General features: G+C 46.9%; 1 protein-coding gene across 1 annotated transcript in view; it reads left to right on the forward strand.

Moving 5' to 3' along the window:
- Positions 1–11,305, forward strand: part of UBE2J2 (ubiquitin conjugating enzyme E2 J2) — a 36,958-nt gene extending 25,653 nt beyond the window's left edge. Inside the window, exons 3-7 of the mRNA XM_075329282.1 lie at positions 1,242–1,282; positions 3,024–3,126; positions 3,230–3,368; positions 6,546–6,626; positions 10,828–11,305. Of these exons, the coding sequence (XP_075185397.1) occupies positions 1,242–1,282; positions 3,024–3,126; positions 3,230–3,368; positions 6,546–6,626; positions 10,828–11,112 (649 nt within the window). The 3' untranslated portion in view covers positions 11,113–11,305. The remainder of the gene's footprint in view (positions 1–1,241; positions 1,283–3,023; positions 3,127–3,229; positions 3,369–6,545; positions 6,627–10,827) is intronic.
- Positions 11,306–19,150: the final 7,845 nt, after the last annotated feature.

Below are 19,150 nucleotides of genomic sequence, written 5' to 3' on the forward strand. Positions count from 1 at the left end.
GTCTCCCAATAGGAGCTAGAAGAAAAGGAATTTACGGTAAGTAAAAAAAATTCCCTTTTCCACACCTGCCAAGAACTTTTTCGCAGTACCTTGTGCCTTTCCAAGCATTTTTTTTTTCTTTAAACCCCCCCCCCCACCCCAACCACTAGTCTTGCTAAAAAAAAGACCCCTCCAAAAACTGTGTGCACGTACTCAAAGATTACCACTAGGTAATGTGTAAAATTACTTATTAAAGGGATCCTGTCACGTCGTTTGTCTGTACTAAACTGGGCTGGACTGCCCCGACGTCATGCCAAAGCCGGAGTAAATCCTGCCTTTGCGCTCCGTATGCCCACTCGTCGGCCCTGCGCGCCGTCATGCCCGCTTGCCGGCCTTGCGCTCCGTGAGCCCGCTTGCCGGCCTTGCGCTCCGTGAGCCCGCTTGCCGGCCTTGCGCTCCGTGAGCCCGCTTGCCGGCCTTGCGCTCCGTGATCCCGCTTGCCGGCCTTGCGCTCCGTGAGCCCGCTTGCCGGCCTTGCGCTCCTTGAGCCCGCTTGCCGGCCTTGCGCTCCTTGAGCCCGCTTGCCGGCCTTGCGCTCCGTGGGCCCACTCGCCGGCCTTGCGCTCCGTGGGCCCGCTCGCCGGCCTTGCGCTCCGTGGGCCCGCTCGCCGGCCTTGCGCTCCGTGGGCCCGCTCGCCGGCCTTGCGCTCCGTGGGCCCGCTCGCCGGCCTTGCGCTCCGTGGGCCCGCTCGCCGGCCTTGCGCTCCGTGGGCCCGCTCGCCGGCCTTGCGCTCCGTGGGCCCGCTCGCCGGCCTTGCGCTCCGTGGGCCCGCTCGCCGGCCTTGCGCTCCGTGGGCCCGCTCGCCGGCCTTGCGCGCCGTGGGCCCGCTCGAATGCCTTGCGCGCCGAGAGCCCGCTCGAATGCCTTGCGCGCCGTGAGCCCGGACATATGTCCCCCACTTAATTTCCCACCTGCATATGACCCGAAACCGCTGCGAGTCAGAGGCTACATGTATATTGTGAGTGCGACACTTCCCTTCTTCTTATCTTCACCTCCTCGCAGTAGAAAGCCATGCATAGAACCACACTCGCACTATATACTTTAAGCTTATTCATGTTAAGTCTTTTTTTGCAACCCCCCCACCCCAAAAAAACCCCTAATATGTATTCAGATTATTTTGATTATGTGTGACCTGTTCTTTTTTTTTTCTGTTTTCTTCAGAGTTGGACTAATTGATGCCTCTTTTCATTTCTCCTTGTAGGCATTATGTGGTCCATGGACCTGAGATGACACCTTATGAAGGTTAGTCACTTATAATGGCATTTGAGGTTTCTCTCATCTCACCTCACTATCAAATGTATCTTGAGGAGTCGTCCTCCGCTCCTCGGCCTCCTGACTTCCTGCTTGGTAGGGAACAGTGCGCTCCAGATTGATTGACAGTTTGTACCGGCAGTGTGATTGTGCCACTTGTCCTGTATCGTGTGCTCTGATGCTGGTGTAAGTGGTAGAGTCGCCTCTGCAGTATCTGAGGTGCACAGAGACACTGAAGCTGGCTGTATCCAGCTTCAGAGCAGCACTTACAAGCTATGTAGAAAAGAGCTTGTAAGTGCTGTGCTTCTTGCCTATCAGACTAGTGTCCACTAATAGCCTGCAAAAAAAGTCGCTAACTTAGGCAACAAGGAGTGCACATTAGACCTAAAGATCTATAAGGATGTGTGCACGCATCTTTTTCAGACAGATTGTACCTGGGATCCACCTTTTATAAAGCTCCCCATGGACTTCCATTATACTCGGGGACTCTAATCGTGCCCATCCGAGTGTCTGACTGCTCGTTATGAGGATCGTCCTGTAGATTTTGGCTACTGCACAGGAGTGCCAGCACTACTATTGCAACATCGACTTTGTGACCAAAACCAATATGGTCAAACATGTCTCTCAATTCACTGATTTTCATAAAAACCTTTGCAAAATTGGAATAAGAGTGTGCAGTGACGTTTCATGCACCGTTATCCGTATCTAGCACCCGAGCATGGTAGTGCCCGCTCCTCACTAGTTACGAGTACTGAGCACCTGAGCATGGTAGTGCCCGCTCCTCACTAGTTACGAGTACTGAGCACCTGAGCATGGTAGTGCCCGCTCCTCACTAGTTACGAGTACTGAGCACCTGAGCATGGTAGTGCCCGCTCATCACTAGTTACGAGTACGGAGCACCTGAGCATGGTAGTGCCCGCTCATCACTAGTTACGAGTACTGAGCACCCGAGCATGGTAGTGCCCGCTCATCACTAGTTACGAGTACTGAGCACCCGAGCATGGTAGTGCCCGCTCATCACTAGTTACGAGTACTGAGCACCCGAGCATGGTAGTGCCCGCTCCTCACTAGTTACAAGTACTGAGCACCTGAGCATGGTAGTGCTCGCTCATCACTAGTTACCAGTACTGAACACCTGAGCATGATAGTGCCCGCTCATCACTAGTTACTAGTACTGAGCACCCGAGCATGATAGTGCCCGCTCCTCACTAGTTACGAGTACTGAGCACCCGAGCATGGTAGTGCCCGCTCATCACTAGTTACGAGTACTGAGCACCCGAGCATGGTAGTGCCCGCTCATCACTAGTTAGGAGTACTGAGCACCCGAGCATGGTAGTGCCCGCTCATCACTAGTTAGGAGTACTGAGCACCCGAGCATGGTAGTGCCCGCTCATCACTAGTTACCAGTACTGAGCACCTGAGCATGGTAGTGCCCGCTCAACACTAGTTACCAGTACTGAGCATGGTAGTGCCCGCTCATCACTAGTAAGAAATACTGAGCCCCCGAGCATGGTAGTGCCCGCTCATCACTAGTTACCACTACTGAGCATGGTAGTGCCCGCTCATCACTAGTTACCAGTACTGAGCATGGTAGTGCCCGCTCATCACTAGTTACAGTACTGAGCACCCGAGCATGGTAGTGCCCGCTCATCACTAGTTACGAGCACCTGAGCATCGGTCTAATAAACCATATTTTATCAAATAAGCTGTAAACTTGTTTCCTCTCTTGCAGGTGGCTACTATCATGGAAAGTTAATATTCCCCAGAGAATTCCCATTCAAACCTCCCAGTATTTATATGATTACCCCAAATGGCCGGTTTAAATGTAACACACGGTAAGATGGGTGTGCTGGGCTGTGTCTGCTATTTTGGCTTTTTTTTTGCTGTAAAATCTATGTTCTGCATAAGTAATCCCTATTCTTATACATCCCCTGGCAGACTCTGCCTTTCAATCACAGACTTCCATCCAGACACCTGGAATCCTGCATGGTCGGTATCCACAATCCTCACAGGACTCCTCAGCTTCATGGTGGAGAAAGGACCCACACTGGGCAGCATAGAGACCTCAGACTTTACCGTACGTGGACCATTATTGTGGCATTATTGCTACCTGCATTACTTACTGGGTTGCTTGCTGCAGTTTTGATAAAAGCTGCCAATCCAGTGTTCTCCAACTCCAGTCCCCGAGATCCAGCAACAGACCATATTTTTAGGATTTGCTTAGTGTTGATCAGGTGATCATTCCATCAATACCAAGGAAATCTTAAAAACGTTGAGGCTCTGGAGGACAGAATTTGGTGAATTTGGTGGAGTGGGGGGTTACATGACACAAGAGAACTAGTCCTCTATTGATAATCTCCTGCTTATAAAACGCTCATTTTATTTAACCCCTTCACGACCGGCCGATTTTTCGCTTTTCGTTTTTTTTTTTTTCCGCCATTCTTCTTCTGAGAGACGTAACTTTTTTTTATTTTTCAGTCAATATGGTCATGTGAGGACTCATTTTTTGTGGAACGAGCTGTACTTTTAAATGAAACCATAAGTTTTACCATAGTGTACTGGAAAATGGCAAAAAAAAATTCCAAATGCAAAAAAAAGTGCGATAGCACTATTGTTTTTGAGATATTTTATTCACTTGTGTTCACTGTATGGTAAAACTGATGTGTGGGTGTGATGCCTCAGGTCAGTGTGAGTTCGTAGACACCAAACATGTATAGGTTTACTTTTATATAAGGGATTAAAAAAAATCGGAAGTTTGTCTGAAAGTGGCGCACGGTTTACGCCATATTCCGTGACCCATAGCGTTCTCATTTTTCGGGATCTATAGCTCAGTGACACCTTATTTTTTGTGTCTCGAGCTGACGTTTTAAATGGTACCATTTTTGCGCAGATGCTACGTTTTGATCGCCTGTTATTGCATTTTGCGCAAAAGTTGTGGCAACAAAAAAACGTCATTTTGGCGTTTGGAATTTTTTTGTCGTTATGCAGTTTACTGATCAGATTAAATGATTTTATATTTTGATCGGGCGTTTCTGAACGCGGCGATACCAAATGTGTGTATTTTTTATTTTCTTTATCGTTCCTTATGGGAGACCCAAACCATGGGTGTATAGCTACTGCCTCCGGAGGACACACAAAGTACTACACTAAAAGTGTAGCTCCTCCCTCCGAGCATATACACTCCCCGGATGACAAATCCACCCAGTTTCTTGCTTTGTGTGTCAGGAGGATCACACACACACATGACCGGCTGGGGAGCAGTTTCTCCACCACCGAGCATAGGGCACTTGGACACCGTCCGAATCAGCCCTCTCGATCAATGTGCTAGAAATCAGGGCTGTAGTCCTTGGACTCGCAGCCGCCTAGCAATGTTGGAAGTTCAACATATCCTCTCCGTCCAACTCCGGGCCTTCTCCCTAAGGTGGTGTCCCCTTTCCACCTTAACCAGGACATTTCATTGTCTTCCCTTTGTTCGGCCCCTGTGCATCGCTTTGAGAAAGCGTTGCATGCTTTAGATTTGGTGCGGACGCTCCGGATCTATGTGTCACTCACCGCTGTTTCTTAGGCGATGCACCTCTCTTGTGTGCTGACCATACGTCAGCGCAAGGGTCTCTCGGCTTCTAAACCGACCCTATCTCATTGAATAGGTCGGCCATATCCGATGCCTACCAATGTTCTCAGGTGCCTCCCCCGCTGGGGATTAAGGCGCACTCGACCAGAGCCGTCTGTGCCTTTTGGGCTACGGCTCAGCAGGTCTGTCAGGCTGCCACGTGGTCTGGTCTGCACACTTTTTCGAAGCACTACCAAGTGCATGCTCATGCTTCGGCAGATGCGAGCTTGGGCGGACGCATCCTTCGGACGGCTGTCGCCCATTTGTGAAGTTAGGTTTCGCCTACTTCTCAGTTTCTGTTTATTTCCCACCCATAGACTGCTTTGAGACGTCCCATGGTTTGGGTCTCCCATAAGGAACGATAAAGAAAAAGAGAATTTTGTTTACCGTAAATTCTTTTTCTTATAGTTCCGACATGGGAGACCCAGCACCCTCCCTGTTGCCTGTTGGCAGCTTTCTTGTTCCGTGTGTTTTCACCGGCTGTTGTTGTAGACAGAAGTTCCGGTTGTTCCGGGTTTTACTCTCTCTACTTATGGGTGGATGTCCTCCTTCAGCTTTGGCACTAAACTGGGTGGATTTGTCATCCGGGGAGTGTATATGCTCGGAGGGAGGAGCTACACTTTTAGTGTAGTACTTTGTGTGTCCTCCGGAGGCAGTAGCTATACACCCATGGTTTGGGTCTCCCATGTCGGAACTATAAGAAAAAGAATTTACGGTGAGTAAACAAAATTCTCTCTTTTTTTTTTAACCCTTTCATTTTCAATGGAGCGAAAGGGGGGTGATTTGAACTTTTTTTTTTTTTTTTAACTAGTTCCTCTAGGGGGCTATAGCGATCAGCAATCCGATCGCTCTGCACTATCTGCTGATCACAGCTATACAGCTGTAAACCGCAGATACGCTCACTTCTTGCTTCACTGGCCTCCGGTAAAAGTGAAACTGAAAGTGGTTCATGTCTAGCATAGGAGTCATCACATGACCCTGTGCTACCATGACAACCACACCAGAAGTTACATGATCATGTCACGTGACTTCCAGTATCGGGCGGTAAGTAAAACATTACCGCGATCGCGTTTATAATGGCGCTGTCACATATTGACAGCGCCATTTCAGGGGTTAACCGGCACGAGCAGATAACGATTCTGCTCGTGCCTAGCAGGCACACATCTCAGCTGTGAAAATCAGCTGAGATGTGCGCCGATAGCGGCATGCTGCCGCCGGCAGACCGCGGGCAGTTATGTTATGACCGCTAGGACGTAAAATTACTGCCCGCGGTCGTTAAGGGGTTCAACAACAAGCAGCAGCCCAGTAAGTGACACATCAGTGGAATCTGGGTCTCACCCATTACATTTTGAATAGCAAAAACCTGCTGAGATTCTCCTTAAAAGTTATGGGGTGTTTTTTTTTTTGTTTTTTTGTTTTTTTTGGATTGAATGGGCACATAACTTCAGTAGGTCATCAATATCAGACTGGTGGGGGTCCGACACACATCACCCCCACCAATTAGCCGTTATTAGCTCTGGATATAAACGATGGGTGGAGCTGAATAGCGCATCTTCTTTTTAGTGTGTAGCGACCGCTGCCACGTCCTGCAGATTATCTCCTATTGGAATGATTAACCTATGTTCTTTTTTTTTCCTTTTGCAGAAGCGACAGCTTGCAGCACAAAGTTTAGTGTATAACTTAAAGGATAAAGTTTTCTGCGAGCTTTTCCCAGAAGTAGTAGAGGTAAGGGCAAAACGGACAACTTCCTTCTGTCAGAAGATTTGTTTTCTTGTGTGTTGACCTGGTTGATTGATGGGAGTACAGCATGTAAAATACCTTTTTTGTTTTGGCTCCTGGCTGGAGAGGGAAATCTTATGTTAAGGGTGAATTCACACCCTGCAGATTTCTATTGTAGAATATTCTGCAGTTTTCCTACTCAGTTAAAACAATCCCAGAAATTTCTGCAAGGAAATCTGCAATTTGGGAATCCACCCGACATGTGCACACAGCGTCTTTTTAAAAAAAAAGTGTTCAATGAACGTCAAAAAACAAAAAATGGACATGGATACAGCAATGTAAAAACAACTTGCTGTGCTCATGTTCTGTTTTTTATTTAATGTCTGTTAAAGGGAACCTGTCAGGTCCAATTTGCACCCAGAGCCACGAGCAGTTCTTGGTGTATATTGCTAATCCCTGCCTAACCATCCCTGTATACACTAGCATAGATAAAGAGATCTTTAGAAAAAGTATTTCTAAAGTCCTTTATGATATGCTAATGAGGCCAGTGACTAGTCACAAGGGTGTTAGTTCCCTTGACTAGTTGGCCCCCTTAGGTCCATTTCACACATCCGGCACACATGCAGTACAGAAGATTCATTTCCAGTAGAAGCGCGACACCATGCGGTTGTGTGCTTCATGCACAACAGAATTTGTCCACATGGTGTCGCGCTTCCACTGTAAATGAATCTACTGTACCGCATGCGTGCCGGATCTGGTGAAATGCCGGATGTGTGAAACAGGCCTTAGTATGTAAGCATGCCCTTATGGGTGTGCTAACAACATGCCAATGAATGTGCAGCGTCAGATGCATGGTCGATTTAACCACTCTGCTGCAACCACGGCTGACGCTGTATTTCGGCTCAGTGTGCATGATCCCCGGACCTCCGGTCATGCGCACTATGAAGCTGGGTGTACGCGTCCCGGCTTCAAACTGGTGTAGTGCGCATGACCCTATTCCCAGGGTTTTGAGGTGGTACAATGGACACAGGTACATGCGTCACTGTTGATTATGACGCTGGGCAGTGGGCATTGAATAGCATGTTAGCATGTCCCTGTAGCATGCTACCACGCTAAGAGGTCGCAATGAGTGCAGGAAGTAATGCCCTTGTGACTAGCCGCTGCACTCATTAGCATATCATAAAGGATCTTTAGAAGTACTTTTTATATAGATCTCTTTATCTATACTACTATATACAGGGTTAACAAATATACTCCCAGAACTGCTCGTGGTTCTCGATGCATATTATACCCGATAAGTTCCCTTTAATGGCTTCAGGGTTCGAAAGCCATGAAGCTTCTAAAAGAAGTCACCTGATAATTCTTCAGGCTGCTTCCATTTGTAAGCCACCATTATTTAGTTTTTAAAATAAAATAAAGTGGCGGTGCAAAGATGTCTCAAAAAAGGGCAAAGATGATTCTTTAGGAAAAACAGCACCAGGCTTTTCCTGAAGATCCTCCTGCCTCAGAAGCCATGCAGGTCAATAAGACATCATGCATACATACCCAAAATGGGTATTATCATCTTTTTTGTAAATCAAACAAATTTATTAGGCACAATATAGTCGTAACAGATCATGGCAAAGGGTTATTATCTTCTTAGTGCTTGGGATTTTTTTTTTTTTTCTTAACTACAAAAAAAAAATTCTATTAGAAAATGCATTACAAAAGAGTAAGTGACATACTACGGTGCTTGAAAATGTATGAACCCTTCACATTTTTCCATATGGCTGTATTAACTTGACATAAAACTGCATGAGATCTTTCTCAAATCCTAAAAGTAGATAAAGATGACCAATGTAAACAAATGAGGCACAAATACTTTGTCAAAAAACAAATATAAAAAATTTGTAAAATTATATATAAATTATATAATATATCTAATATATATCTAATACATATATATATACATTATTATTATTACTATTAATATATATATATATATATATATATATATATATATATATATATATATATATATATATATATATATATATATATATATATATATATATATATATATATATATATATGTCTTAATCGCTTCTTAATGCATTTTTTAGTATAAGTACTGACGACCAAAAGCTGTAGCTACTGCATTTCTGTTTTCTCTTTCTTATGGTGTTTACCAGTTGGGTTATTGGGTTATTAGTTTGATATTTTGGATAATTTTGATTGATTTGTTGATGTTAGGGAGGCCTTTAGTTAGTTAGAGTTTACCTTTAGGTTCCTTTGTGACCTCACGGACTATAAGGCCATGTGCCCACGGGACGCTCGTACCTGCGGATGTATCCGCAGGTACGGCCGCATGTTTCCCGCAGCTGCCCGCCGCAGCTATTTTTAGCTGCGAGTTTCCAGCGGTATAGCTGCGGGAAACATGCGGAGATTCACGCGATTTACCTGCGGACGTCCCGGCCTCTATCTCCATAGCGGAGGGCCGGGATCTCCGCAAGTAAATCTGCATGAATAATTGACATGCAGTTAGGTGCGGCTGAGGGATCTCCGCAGCATATTCCGCAGCCGCACTTTCCGCAGTGTGGACACACACACCCCATGTCCCATAGGGTAACATGGGGAGTGCCTGTACATGCTAGAACCTGCGGATTTATCTGGAAAATCAAGATAAATCCGCAGGTTTTCCGCGGCTAAAAGCTCCCGTGGGCACATGGCCTAATAATCCGCTTTCCTCTTGGAGTGACTTTTTTTTTTTTTTCGGGCTGATAAGCATCAACAACTCCTTTTTAAGTTCTCAGATATCTCTCTTGTTTGTGCTATGATACACTTCCACCGAGGTCAGAGTCACACTTGCGAGTCTCACATCGGCATCAGCCGTCACAGCCACACACTCTGACAGGAATGGGTCCGCTGCATGTATTTCTATGCAGCTGAGACGCTCCTGTCCAGAGATTGAGCGGGTGTGCCGGGTGATGCTGATGTGAGAATCGCGCTAGTCCCTCGCAAGTGTGACTCCAGCCTAAGATGTGTTGTGATCATCAGATTTTGATAGATCCCCATTCTTTTATAACTAGTTGTCTGCTCACTCCTGATTATCCTCCCATTGGTGGAAAACACCAGACTCCTAACTTCACCTTCCAATTATCTGCTAATCTTAAGAGTTCACATTTTTTGGGTCATTTTCCTCATAAGTCAAAAACATGAGAATTTTTTTTAATTTATTCATTTAATTTGCTTCTATATCTACTTCTAGGACTTGTGTGAATCTGATGTAGTTGTGGGTCAAGTTTATGGAGAAATATGGAATATTCCGAAAGGGTTCAGAAACTTTCAGGCACCACTGTATAGTGTTAGAAACAACACTAATAAGACAGTTTTTCCCATTTTCTGGGTGTGGTGGAGGTGCCGGAGCCCCATTTCATGTGCTGTAAATACCAGAAAGAGCCCACAATACTTGACTGATTGTCAAAAATGTTGGGGGTGAAGTGATGGGACGTTGTTTTTGCGTTCAATAATTTTATTTCCATAGGATATTTCATAAATGTCTTACTGCTTATACCAGTGATTCTCGACTTCAGTCCTCAAGACCCACCAACAGATCAGGATTTCCTTAATGTTGCACCGGCAATGGAATTATTCCCTGTCTAATATTGAGGAAAACCTAAAAACATGATCTGTTGGTGGGTCTTGAAGACTGGAGTTGAGGAACGCTGGCTTAGACCCTCCATCGATCACAAAAAGCTCCTCGGTAAGGATGAGTTCAAAGTGGTGGTGAAGCTTGCTGGTTGCAACTCCATTCAATATCTATAGAAGTGATGGAAAGTAATGATTGATGTACCCGTCTGTCAGTCCCAGAAATATCGAGGCACCCTGTAAGCTTGGCCACTTCTTTATCTAATCCTTACCTCCTTGTGGTTGAGCGTTCTGAAGGAACTGGATGGAGGCTTGATCTACAGCAGTGTTTCTCAACTCCAGCCCTCAAGACCCACAAACAGATCATGTTTTCAGGTTTTCCTCAATATTAGACAGGGAATAATTCCATCACCTGTGCAACATTAATGAAATCCTGAAAACCTGATTGAGGAAAACCTGAAAACATGATCTGTTGGTGGGTCTTGAGGACTGGAGTTGAGAAACACTGATCCAAAGAGTTTGTATATTGTCGCTTCTCCTTCAGATTGACTTTTTCCTCTTCCATTTCTTATTTTAATAGGAAATAAAGCAGAAGCAACGAGCGCAAGAAGAGTTAAACAACCGGCCACAAACGCTTCCCCTCCCCGACGTCGTGCCGGATACAGAAGCTCACATCGGTCAGAACGGTGCCGCACTTTTGAATGGTCACGTCCCCCTGGCGGCAGCAAATCACCCGGGTCTACAACAGCCAAACCGTAATCATGGACTCTTGGGGGGCGCGTTGGCCAATGTCTTTGTCATAGTGGGTTTTGCCGCCTTCGCCTACACAGTCAAGTATGTACTGAGAAGCATAGCTCAGGAATGATGGGCTTGCCGGGTACGCCAAGAAGAATCGGAGACCAAACTAGCGCTAGTCGGAGAGAGAGCGAGAACTGGACTGCTAGGAGGACATGGACTTGTTCGGCACCGCGTTCGGGTTACTACTTTTCGTGCTACAGTTGTGCAAAGTGATATATCGTTGGCTCATGGGTTTAAGATTATAATTTTTTAGAACATGAGATGAGTGGTTGCGTGTTTTCCATGGCAGCAAACGCCGGTAGAGAACCCGTACTGTGTCGACTACAGGCTCCTACCTGGCATTTTCTTTTCTACCATCCAATTTAGTGCATAGAAAATTGGTGACCTAGAAGGTAAGGATTTTTTTTTTTTTTTTTTTAAATGGGCCAAGAAGGAAGACCGATCCTCTTGACGATGTGGTCAACTGATTGCACCTCCTCCGCTCTACAGATTCTGAAGGATTGTCCTTTTTTTTTTCTGGACAGCAATGATTAAGTTCCAGCATCTAATGTTCACGTCTTTATCGTCACTTTTTTTTTTTTTTTCTTTCTTTTTTATTTTTTTTCCAAGTTGCTGTATATTTTAGGAATGACAGTGAGGTGTATTTTATGATGAACGCTCAAATAATTATATCAGTTAATTTATATCCTAATAAAAATGGGTAACGACGTTTTTATTAGACCCCAGAACAATGGCTGCTGCTTTCATCAACAATGGCCTTCCCCAAAGTGACCCAACGCGCTGAGCTATTAGATTCTCCTTAGACACCTGATATATAATGTCTCTTGAAAATCCAGTAAGTCTCTAAACATATATATATATATTCTACCCCTAGTAAATGTGGATATCGGGGGACACCGCCCCGTTTCAAGATGGTAAGTTGGTTGACAACTGTATTTTTAATGATTACGTCCCATATAAAGTGGAATTGAATTGGCCACTATACATATATGTCACTGTTGACAGGCAATTATTAATAAATAATGCCAAAGTACCTTATCTTAGAAGCTGGAATTGTTGTGTTCCTCAGTTAGTCCTCTGGGAAGTGCATTGCGATTACCTTTCTTTATGCATTTCCAGGCAGAGTAATTGAGGGACATCACAACACATAGCTCTAAGCATGGGTCCTTCAGAATTGTTTTTATGGGTGGAAAAACCTTTTATTTACCAAATTATTTTTCATATACAGTACAGAGCAAAAGTTTGGACACACGTTCTCATTCAAAGAGTTTTCTTTTATTTTCATGACTCTGAAAATTGTAGATTCACATTGAAGGCATCAAAACTATGAATTAACACATGTGGAATGAAATACTTAAAAAAGTGTGAAACAACTGAACATATGTCTTATATTCTAGGTTCTTCAAAGTAGCCACCTTTTGCTGTGATTACTGCTTTGCACACTCTTGGCATTCTCTTGATGAGCTTCAAGAGGTAGTCACCACAAATGGTCTTCACTTCACAGGTGTGCCCTGTCAGGTTTAATAAGTGGGATTTCTTGCCTTTATAAATGGGGTTGGGACCATCAGTTGTGTTGTGCAGACGTCTGGTGGATACACAGCTGATAGTCCTACTGAATAGACTTAGCTGCTTATTTCTTGCCATAATACAAATTCTAAGGAAAGCAAAACGAGTGGCCATCATTACTTTAAGAAATGAAGGTCAGTCAGTCCGAAAAATTGGGAAAACTTTCAAAGTGTCCCCAAGTGCAGTGGCAAAAATCAACGCTACAAAGAAACTGGCTCACATGAGGACTTCCCCAGGAAAGGAAGACCAAGAGTCACCTTTGCTGCGGAGGATACGTTTATCCAAGTCACCAGCCTCAGAAATCGCAGGTTAACAGCAGCTCAGATTAGAGACCAGGTCAATGCCACACAGAGTTCTAGCAGCAGACACATCTCTACAACAACTGTTAAGAGGAGACTTTGAGCAGCAGCCTTCATGGTAAAATAGCTGCTAGGAAACCACTGCTAAGGACAGGCAACAAGCAGAAGAGACTTGTTTGGGCTAAAGAACAGAAGGAATGGACATTAGACCAGTGGCAATCTGTGCTTTGGTCTGATGAGTCCAAATTTGGAATCTTTGGATCCAACCACCGTGACTTTGTGCGACGCAGAAAAGGTGAACGGATGGACTCTACATGGCTGGTTCCCACCGTGAAGCATGGAGGAGGAGGTGTGATGGTGTGGGGGGCTTTCCTGGTGACACTGTTGGGGATTTATTCAAAATTGAAGGCATACAGAACCAGCATGGCTACCACAGCATCTTGCAGTGGCATGCTATTCCATCCGGTTTGCTTTTAGTTGCACCATCATTTATTTTTCAACAGGACAATGACCCCAAACACACCTCCAGGCTGTGTAAGGGCTATTTGACTAAGAAGGAGAGTGATGGGGTGCTACGCCAGATGACGTGGCCTCCACAGTCACCAGACCTGAACCCAATCGAGATGGTTTGGGGTGAGCTGGACCGCAGAGTGAAGGCAAAAGGGCCAACAAGTGCTAAGCATCTCTGGGAACTCCTTCAAGACTGTTGGAAAACCATTTCTGGTGACTACATCAAAGCAAAAGGTGGCTACTTTGAAGAACCTAGACTATAAGACATATTTTCAGTTGTTTCACACTTTTTCATTCCACATGTTTTAATTCATAGTTTTGATGCCTTCAATGTGAATCTACAATCTTCAGTCATGAAAATAAAGAAAACTCTTTGAATGAGAAGGTGTGTCCAAACTTTTGGTCTGTACTGTGTAATAAATATATATATATATATATATATATATATATATATATATATATATATATATATATATATACACACCATATCTTTATTTTAGACGCACCCCAAATTTGAAGGAGTAAAATAAGAAAAAAATAATTTTTACTGTTAAAATGAGGGTCCGTCTTATAATGCTTCTATTAGCTCACCAGGGGGAGTGGCTCAGGAAGGTCACAGGAGGCAGGGTAAGCTCAGAGGAGGGGGTGTCGCGGTTCTGGGGGGGTCAGTGTGTGGAGGGTCGGCAACACTACTGGCTTGTGGGGGTGTCACGGCAGGTGCCATTGATCTTCTGGCGGGCTCGGAGGAGATGGTGTCACAGCTCAAGAGTCTGTGTGGCAGTGGAGGGTCAGCGATGCTGCGGGGTGTCGCTGCGGGGTGTTGCTGCGACGAGCGCCATTGATCTGCCCGCAGACTTCGGGCTCCATTGACTTCAAGAAAATGGCTGCGGAGGTGGCGCATGTGCAGATTGACGCGATGGACTTCAAGAAAGTCTCCACGGCCATTTTCTTGAAGTCCATCTCGTCAAATGCGGGCGATTCAAAACTGCCTGCAGACCAATAGCGCCCGCTGCTGCAACAACCCACGAGCCCACTCTATCACCAACCTTCCGCTGCCACACACTGAGCCGTGACACCCCCTCCTTCAAGCCCACTGGCAGATCAATGGTGCCCAGTGCTGTGACACCTCATGAGCCCACTGTAGCGATGACCCTGCGCCACCACTGCCGCCCCAGTAAGCCATATGTATGGGGGGAAAAAAAGTGCGTCTTACAAACCGGAAAATACGGGGTATGTATATGTATCATGTCTGTGTATCTGTAGGCAGAGATGAGGCACAGGTGATGTAAATGGCTCAGGATGTCTTGGCTTTTATAAGATACAGCACTTCAGATGGACGAGGCAGTCGGGAACATTTGTAAAATCTACGAGCGATCACCACGGTTTGGTTACGTCGTCTCGACATTGTATATTCAGTGCGATGGCAAATGTACCGGGTTTTATAAGCTTCATTTCTTCTGCTCTCCGATCCCTCCTTTAATATGAAATTATTATTCTAATATTTAGGCCGACATACACTATAGTGACAATCTCTGAGCCACCGACATGGACTTCTTCAGTTTATAGCGCATGGACAGTCCAAAATGTGATGGATTTGGTGCATCTTACTTTGGTGGGCTTTTAAGACTATCCGCCTTAAAGGGAACTTGTCAGGTCCCCTATGACTTCTGACCCAGACTCATTGATACCTGTGTGCCCAAATTCCTTTCCTAACCACCCCTGTATAACGCTATTAACTAATATGAATGTTTAATAAAGGATTTATAAACGCCGCTGCTCCTATATTAATTAGGGCTTTGACTAGTTGGGGCGCTCTTTCCCCTGACTAGTCTGTCCTCTTTCCAGAATGTGTGATATGATTTCCACAATCCGGCATCACCGCAGCTCCTGGAAATCGTGTTCACTCACATTGAGTCTATGAAGCAGAGTGTATACTTTCTGGCTTCATCGGAAGAACATCCTCTGCGCCTCCGATCATGCGCAGTGCACCTCTGAAGCCAGGACGTGTACCCCCCGACTTCAAGAGGTGCAATGTGAGTGAACAAAGGCGAGCACGTGCAAAATGTCAAGGAGCTGTGGTGACGTCAGCTCTTGGACAACATATCACACCCACAGGGGCATGATAACATGGGAAGAGGGCTGACTAGTCTGGGGAACCAGCACCCCTGCAACTAGTCAAAGGCCCTAATTAGCATAGAAACAGTGAAGTTTATTAATGTTTTTTTAAACATTGATATTAGTGAATACCATATTACAGGGCTGCTTAGGCAGGGAATTTGGGTATACAGGAATCAATGCTGCTGGGTTGGAGGTCAGAGGGGACCTGACACGTTCTCTTTAAAGGGGTATTCTCATCTCCAAGATCCTATCCCAATTATGTAGAAGGAGTAATAATAATTAATAATATTAGCAAATGCCTCCAATAAGAAATGTAGTATAGTTCTCCGCATTAGCTATGTCTCTTACCTCATGTGCAGGGCATTGCAGCTTGCGTATCGATGGTGACAATCACTCATATAGTGACAGTTTATAGTGGATGCCTAATCCACTGCCAATGCCTTGCCCATGAGGTAAGGGATGTAGCTAATTAAGAGAGCTATAAGCTTAAGCCACTTTTGTGAAGTTTGTCTTTGGGATGATGTGTAATAAAAGTTTGTTATGCTCAACAGTTAGATATGGCCATTTCACAGGCCTCCCTCCGAGCTTGGTGGCTACTCGACGCCGGAGGCCTCCCCTTGAGCTTGGTGGCTACCTGACGCCGGAGGCCTCTCCTTGAGCTTGGTACCTATCCGACGCTGGAGGCTTCCCCTTGAGCTTGGTGGCTACCCGACGCCGGAGGCCTCCCCTTGAGCTTGGTTGCTACCTGACGCCGGAGGCCTCTCCTTGAGCTTGGTACCTACCCGACGCTGGAGGCTTCCTCTTGAGCTTGGTGGCTACCCGACGCCGGAGGCCTCCCCTCGAGCTTGGTGGCTACCCGACGCCGAAGGCCTCCCCTCGAGCTTGGTGGCTACCCGACGCCGGAGGCCTCCCCTCGAGCTTGGTGGCTACCCGACGCCGGAGGCCTCCCCTCGAGCTTGGTGGCTACCCGACGCCGGAGGCCTCCCCTCGAGCTTGGTGGCTACCCGACGCCGGAGGCTTCTCCCCCCGTGCTTGGTGGCTACCCGACGCCGGAGGCCTCCCCTTGAGCTTGGTACCTACCCGACGCTGGAGGCCTCCCCTTGAGCTTGGTGGCTACCCGACGCCGGAGGCCTCCCCTTGAGCTTGGTGGCTACCTGACGCCGGAGGCCTCTCCTTGAGCTTGGTACCTACCCGACGCTGGAGGCTTCCCCTTGAGCTTGGTGGCTACCCGACGCCGGAGGCCTCCCCTTGAGCTTGGTAATAAAAGTTTGTTATGCTCAACAGTTAGATATGGCCATTTCACAGGCCTCCCTCCGAGCTTGGTGGCTACTCGACGCCGGAGGCCTCCCCTTGAGCTTGGTGGCTACCTGACGCCGGAGGCCTCTCCTTGAGCTTGGTACCTACCCGACGCCGGAGGCCTCTCCTTGAGCTTGGTACCTACCCGACGCCGGAGGCCTCCCCTTGAGCTTGGTGGCTACCCGACGCCGGAGGCCTCCCCTTGAGCTTGGTGGCTACCCGACGCCGGAGGCCTCCCCTTGAGCTTGGTGGCTACCCGACGCCGGAGGCCTCCCCTTGAGCTTGGTTGCTACCTGACGCCGGAGGCCTCTCCTTGAGCTTGGTACCTACCCGACGCTGGAGGCTTCCCCTTGAGCTTGGTGGCTACCCGACGCCGGAGGCCTCCCCTCGAGCTTGGTGGCTACCTGACGCCGAAGGCCTCCCCTCGAGCTTGGTGGCTACCCGACGCCGGAGGCCTCCCCTCGAGCTTGGTGGCTACCCGACGCCGGAGGCCTCCCCTCGAGCTTGGTGGCTACCCGACGCCGGAGGCTTCTCCCCCCGTGCTTGGTGGCTACCCGACGCCGGAGGCCTCTTCCCCCCCTCCCCCCCCCCCCGTGCTTGCTGGCTACTGATGCAGGTCACTTTTGTCACTCTGCTGCTCCTTCTTTTCCTATCCCAAGATCTCAGCTACTGCCATGAAGTCCTCGGCAGCCTCTCGGTCAGGGCTTGGGGCCTCTTCTCTTCTTGTCAGGTCCAACTCCAAACACAGATCCTCTCACTGCTGTATCTCAGGACGAGTGTGTGATTATCAGCAGGGCTGTCAGAATTGGCTTTAATAAATGTATTTAATTTACTGACCTTTAGATCCATCTTTTACTTGACCAAACCATCAGTTCATTTTGACAAACCCCAATTCCTTTTTTTTTTTTTCTGCCCCAAAATGTCATCCTAATTTGATCATCACCGCCATCCCCTCAAGTGTGCGTTCCTTAGACCAGCATTTGCTTTTTGTGACGTGGACAGATCCAGCTCAATATTACTGATCTCACTGTCATCCCTACATCACGTCTTAGTCTGTCAAAACAAAATGTCTCGTTTTCTTGTAAACTGTACAACAGTATCTCAACACCGTCTCCGGCACGGGCACTAAGTTGATCAGGAACTGTAAAACGTCGTACACTTGGCTGCGCGAGACGTATGAGATCCTAATCAGTGAATCGTCTCGGACAGGATTGTGTAGCCTTCATCAGTCCGGCACTATCAGATCTAGTGTCACTTCCATGCTCTTCACTATGGCTTCTAATAAGAGGAATGTGCTTCTCCTGCAAAATGTGACCGCTCTGCCTCTGCACACTTATTCCCGAAAAGGCTGGAGGGCGAACTAGATAATGTCAGATTATAACTTCTGTATATATCTGTCCAACAGGGGCCTACAGGAAATGTGGGGGCCTGAATGGATCTTCTGCTTTCTCATACGCACAGTGTCTGATGGGAAGATGAACGGCAGGGGGAGTTGGAAGAAGATTTGGGCACTACTAGGCGAAAGGGTGTGGGGTGCCAAGTGCCTACCCTACCCTGTTTTGTGGAGGGATTTGGGGACTCGGCTCGCTCTACACACGACTGGTGTGAACTATATTGTATAGTCGGTATTAGTCTTTCCAGCTGCGGCTGTTATCCATTTAGTTGCTGCTGTCAATCTCTGACAGCAGCATTTAAATGATGTCCTCACAGCCAATGTGTGCACGTACCGGCTCCTCTCGCTGCACTCTGACATGACTGTCCCCGTTGCCACCATCATGGTCGTCCTCTTAGGCTCAGCTATATACTGAACGTCTTGGAAAACCACAATTTACATTATACAGTGTGTCCACCCATATCCTGTCCACCGCCATTAACTTGAGAACGGCGGCAGCTATTGGCATAGAAGTGGTGTCTAGGTATAGTAAAGTAGCCATGCGCTACGCAATGAAACCACCTATAGCGCCACCTGGTGGAAAACAACGGAGTTAGCATTTTTATCTCGAAAACAGAACGAGATAGAGAAAAAAAGTGAATAACAAATTTGTAGGTCATCATCAATTCAATATGAATCGACACCTTGCATACAGAAATGCTATGATTAGAACGTGTAACACTCACAAGGCTGCGGACGTGAAGCGATACCTCATGGAGACCTTCCTACAAGTCATTGGGTATGGAGGCTGCATGGAGTGGCCTCCACGCTCACCTGACCTGACCCCATTGGACTTCTTTCTGTGAGGTGACATCAAACAGCAGGTGTATGCGACCCCTCCACCAACATTGCAGGACCTATGACGACGTATCCCAGATGCTTGT

This window comes from Anomaloglossus baeobatrachus, chromosome 11, assembly GCF_048569485.1.
Source record: "Anomaloglossus baeobatrachus isolate aAnoBae1 chromosome 11, aAnoBae1.hap1, whole genome shotgun sequence".
Lineage (NCBI taxonomy): Eukaryota > Metazoa > Chordata > Amphibia > Anura > Aromobatidae > Anomaloglossus > Anomaloglossus baeobatrachus.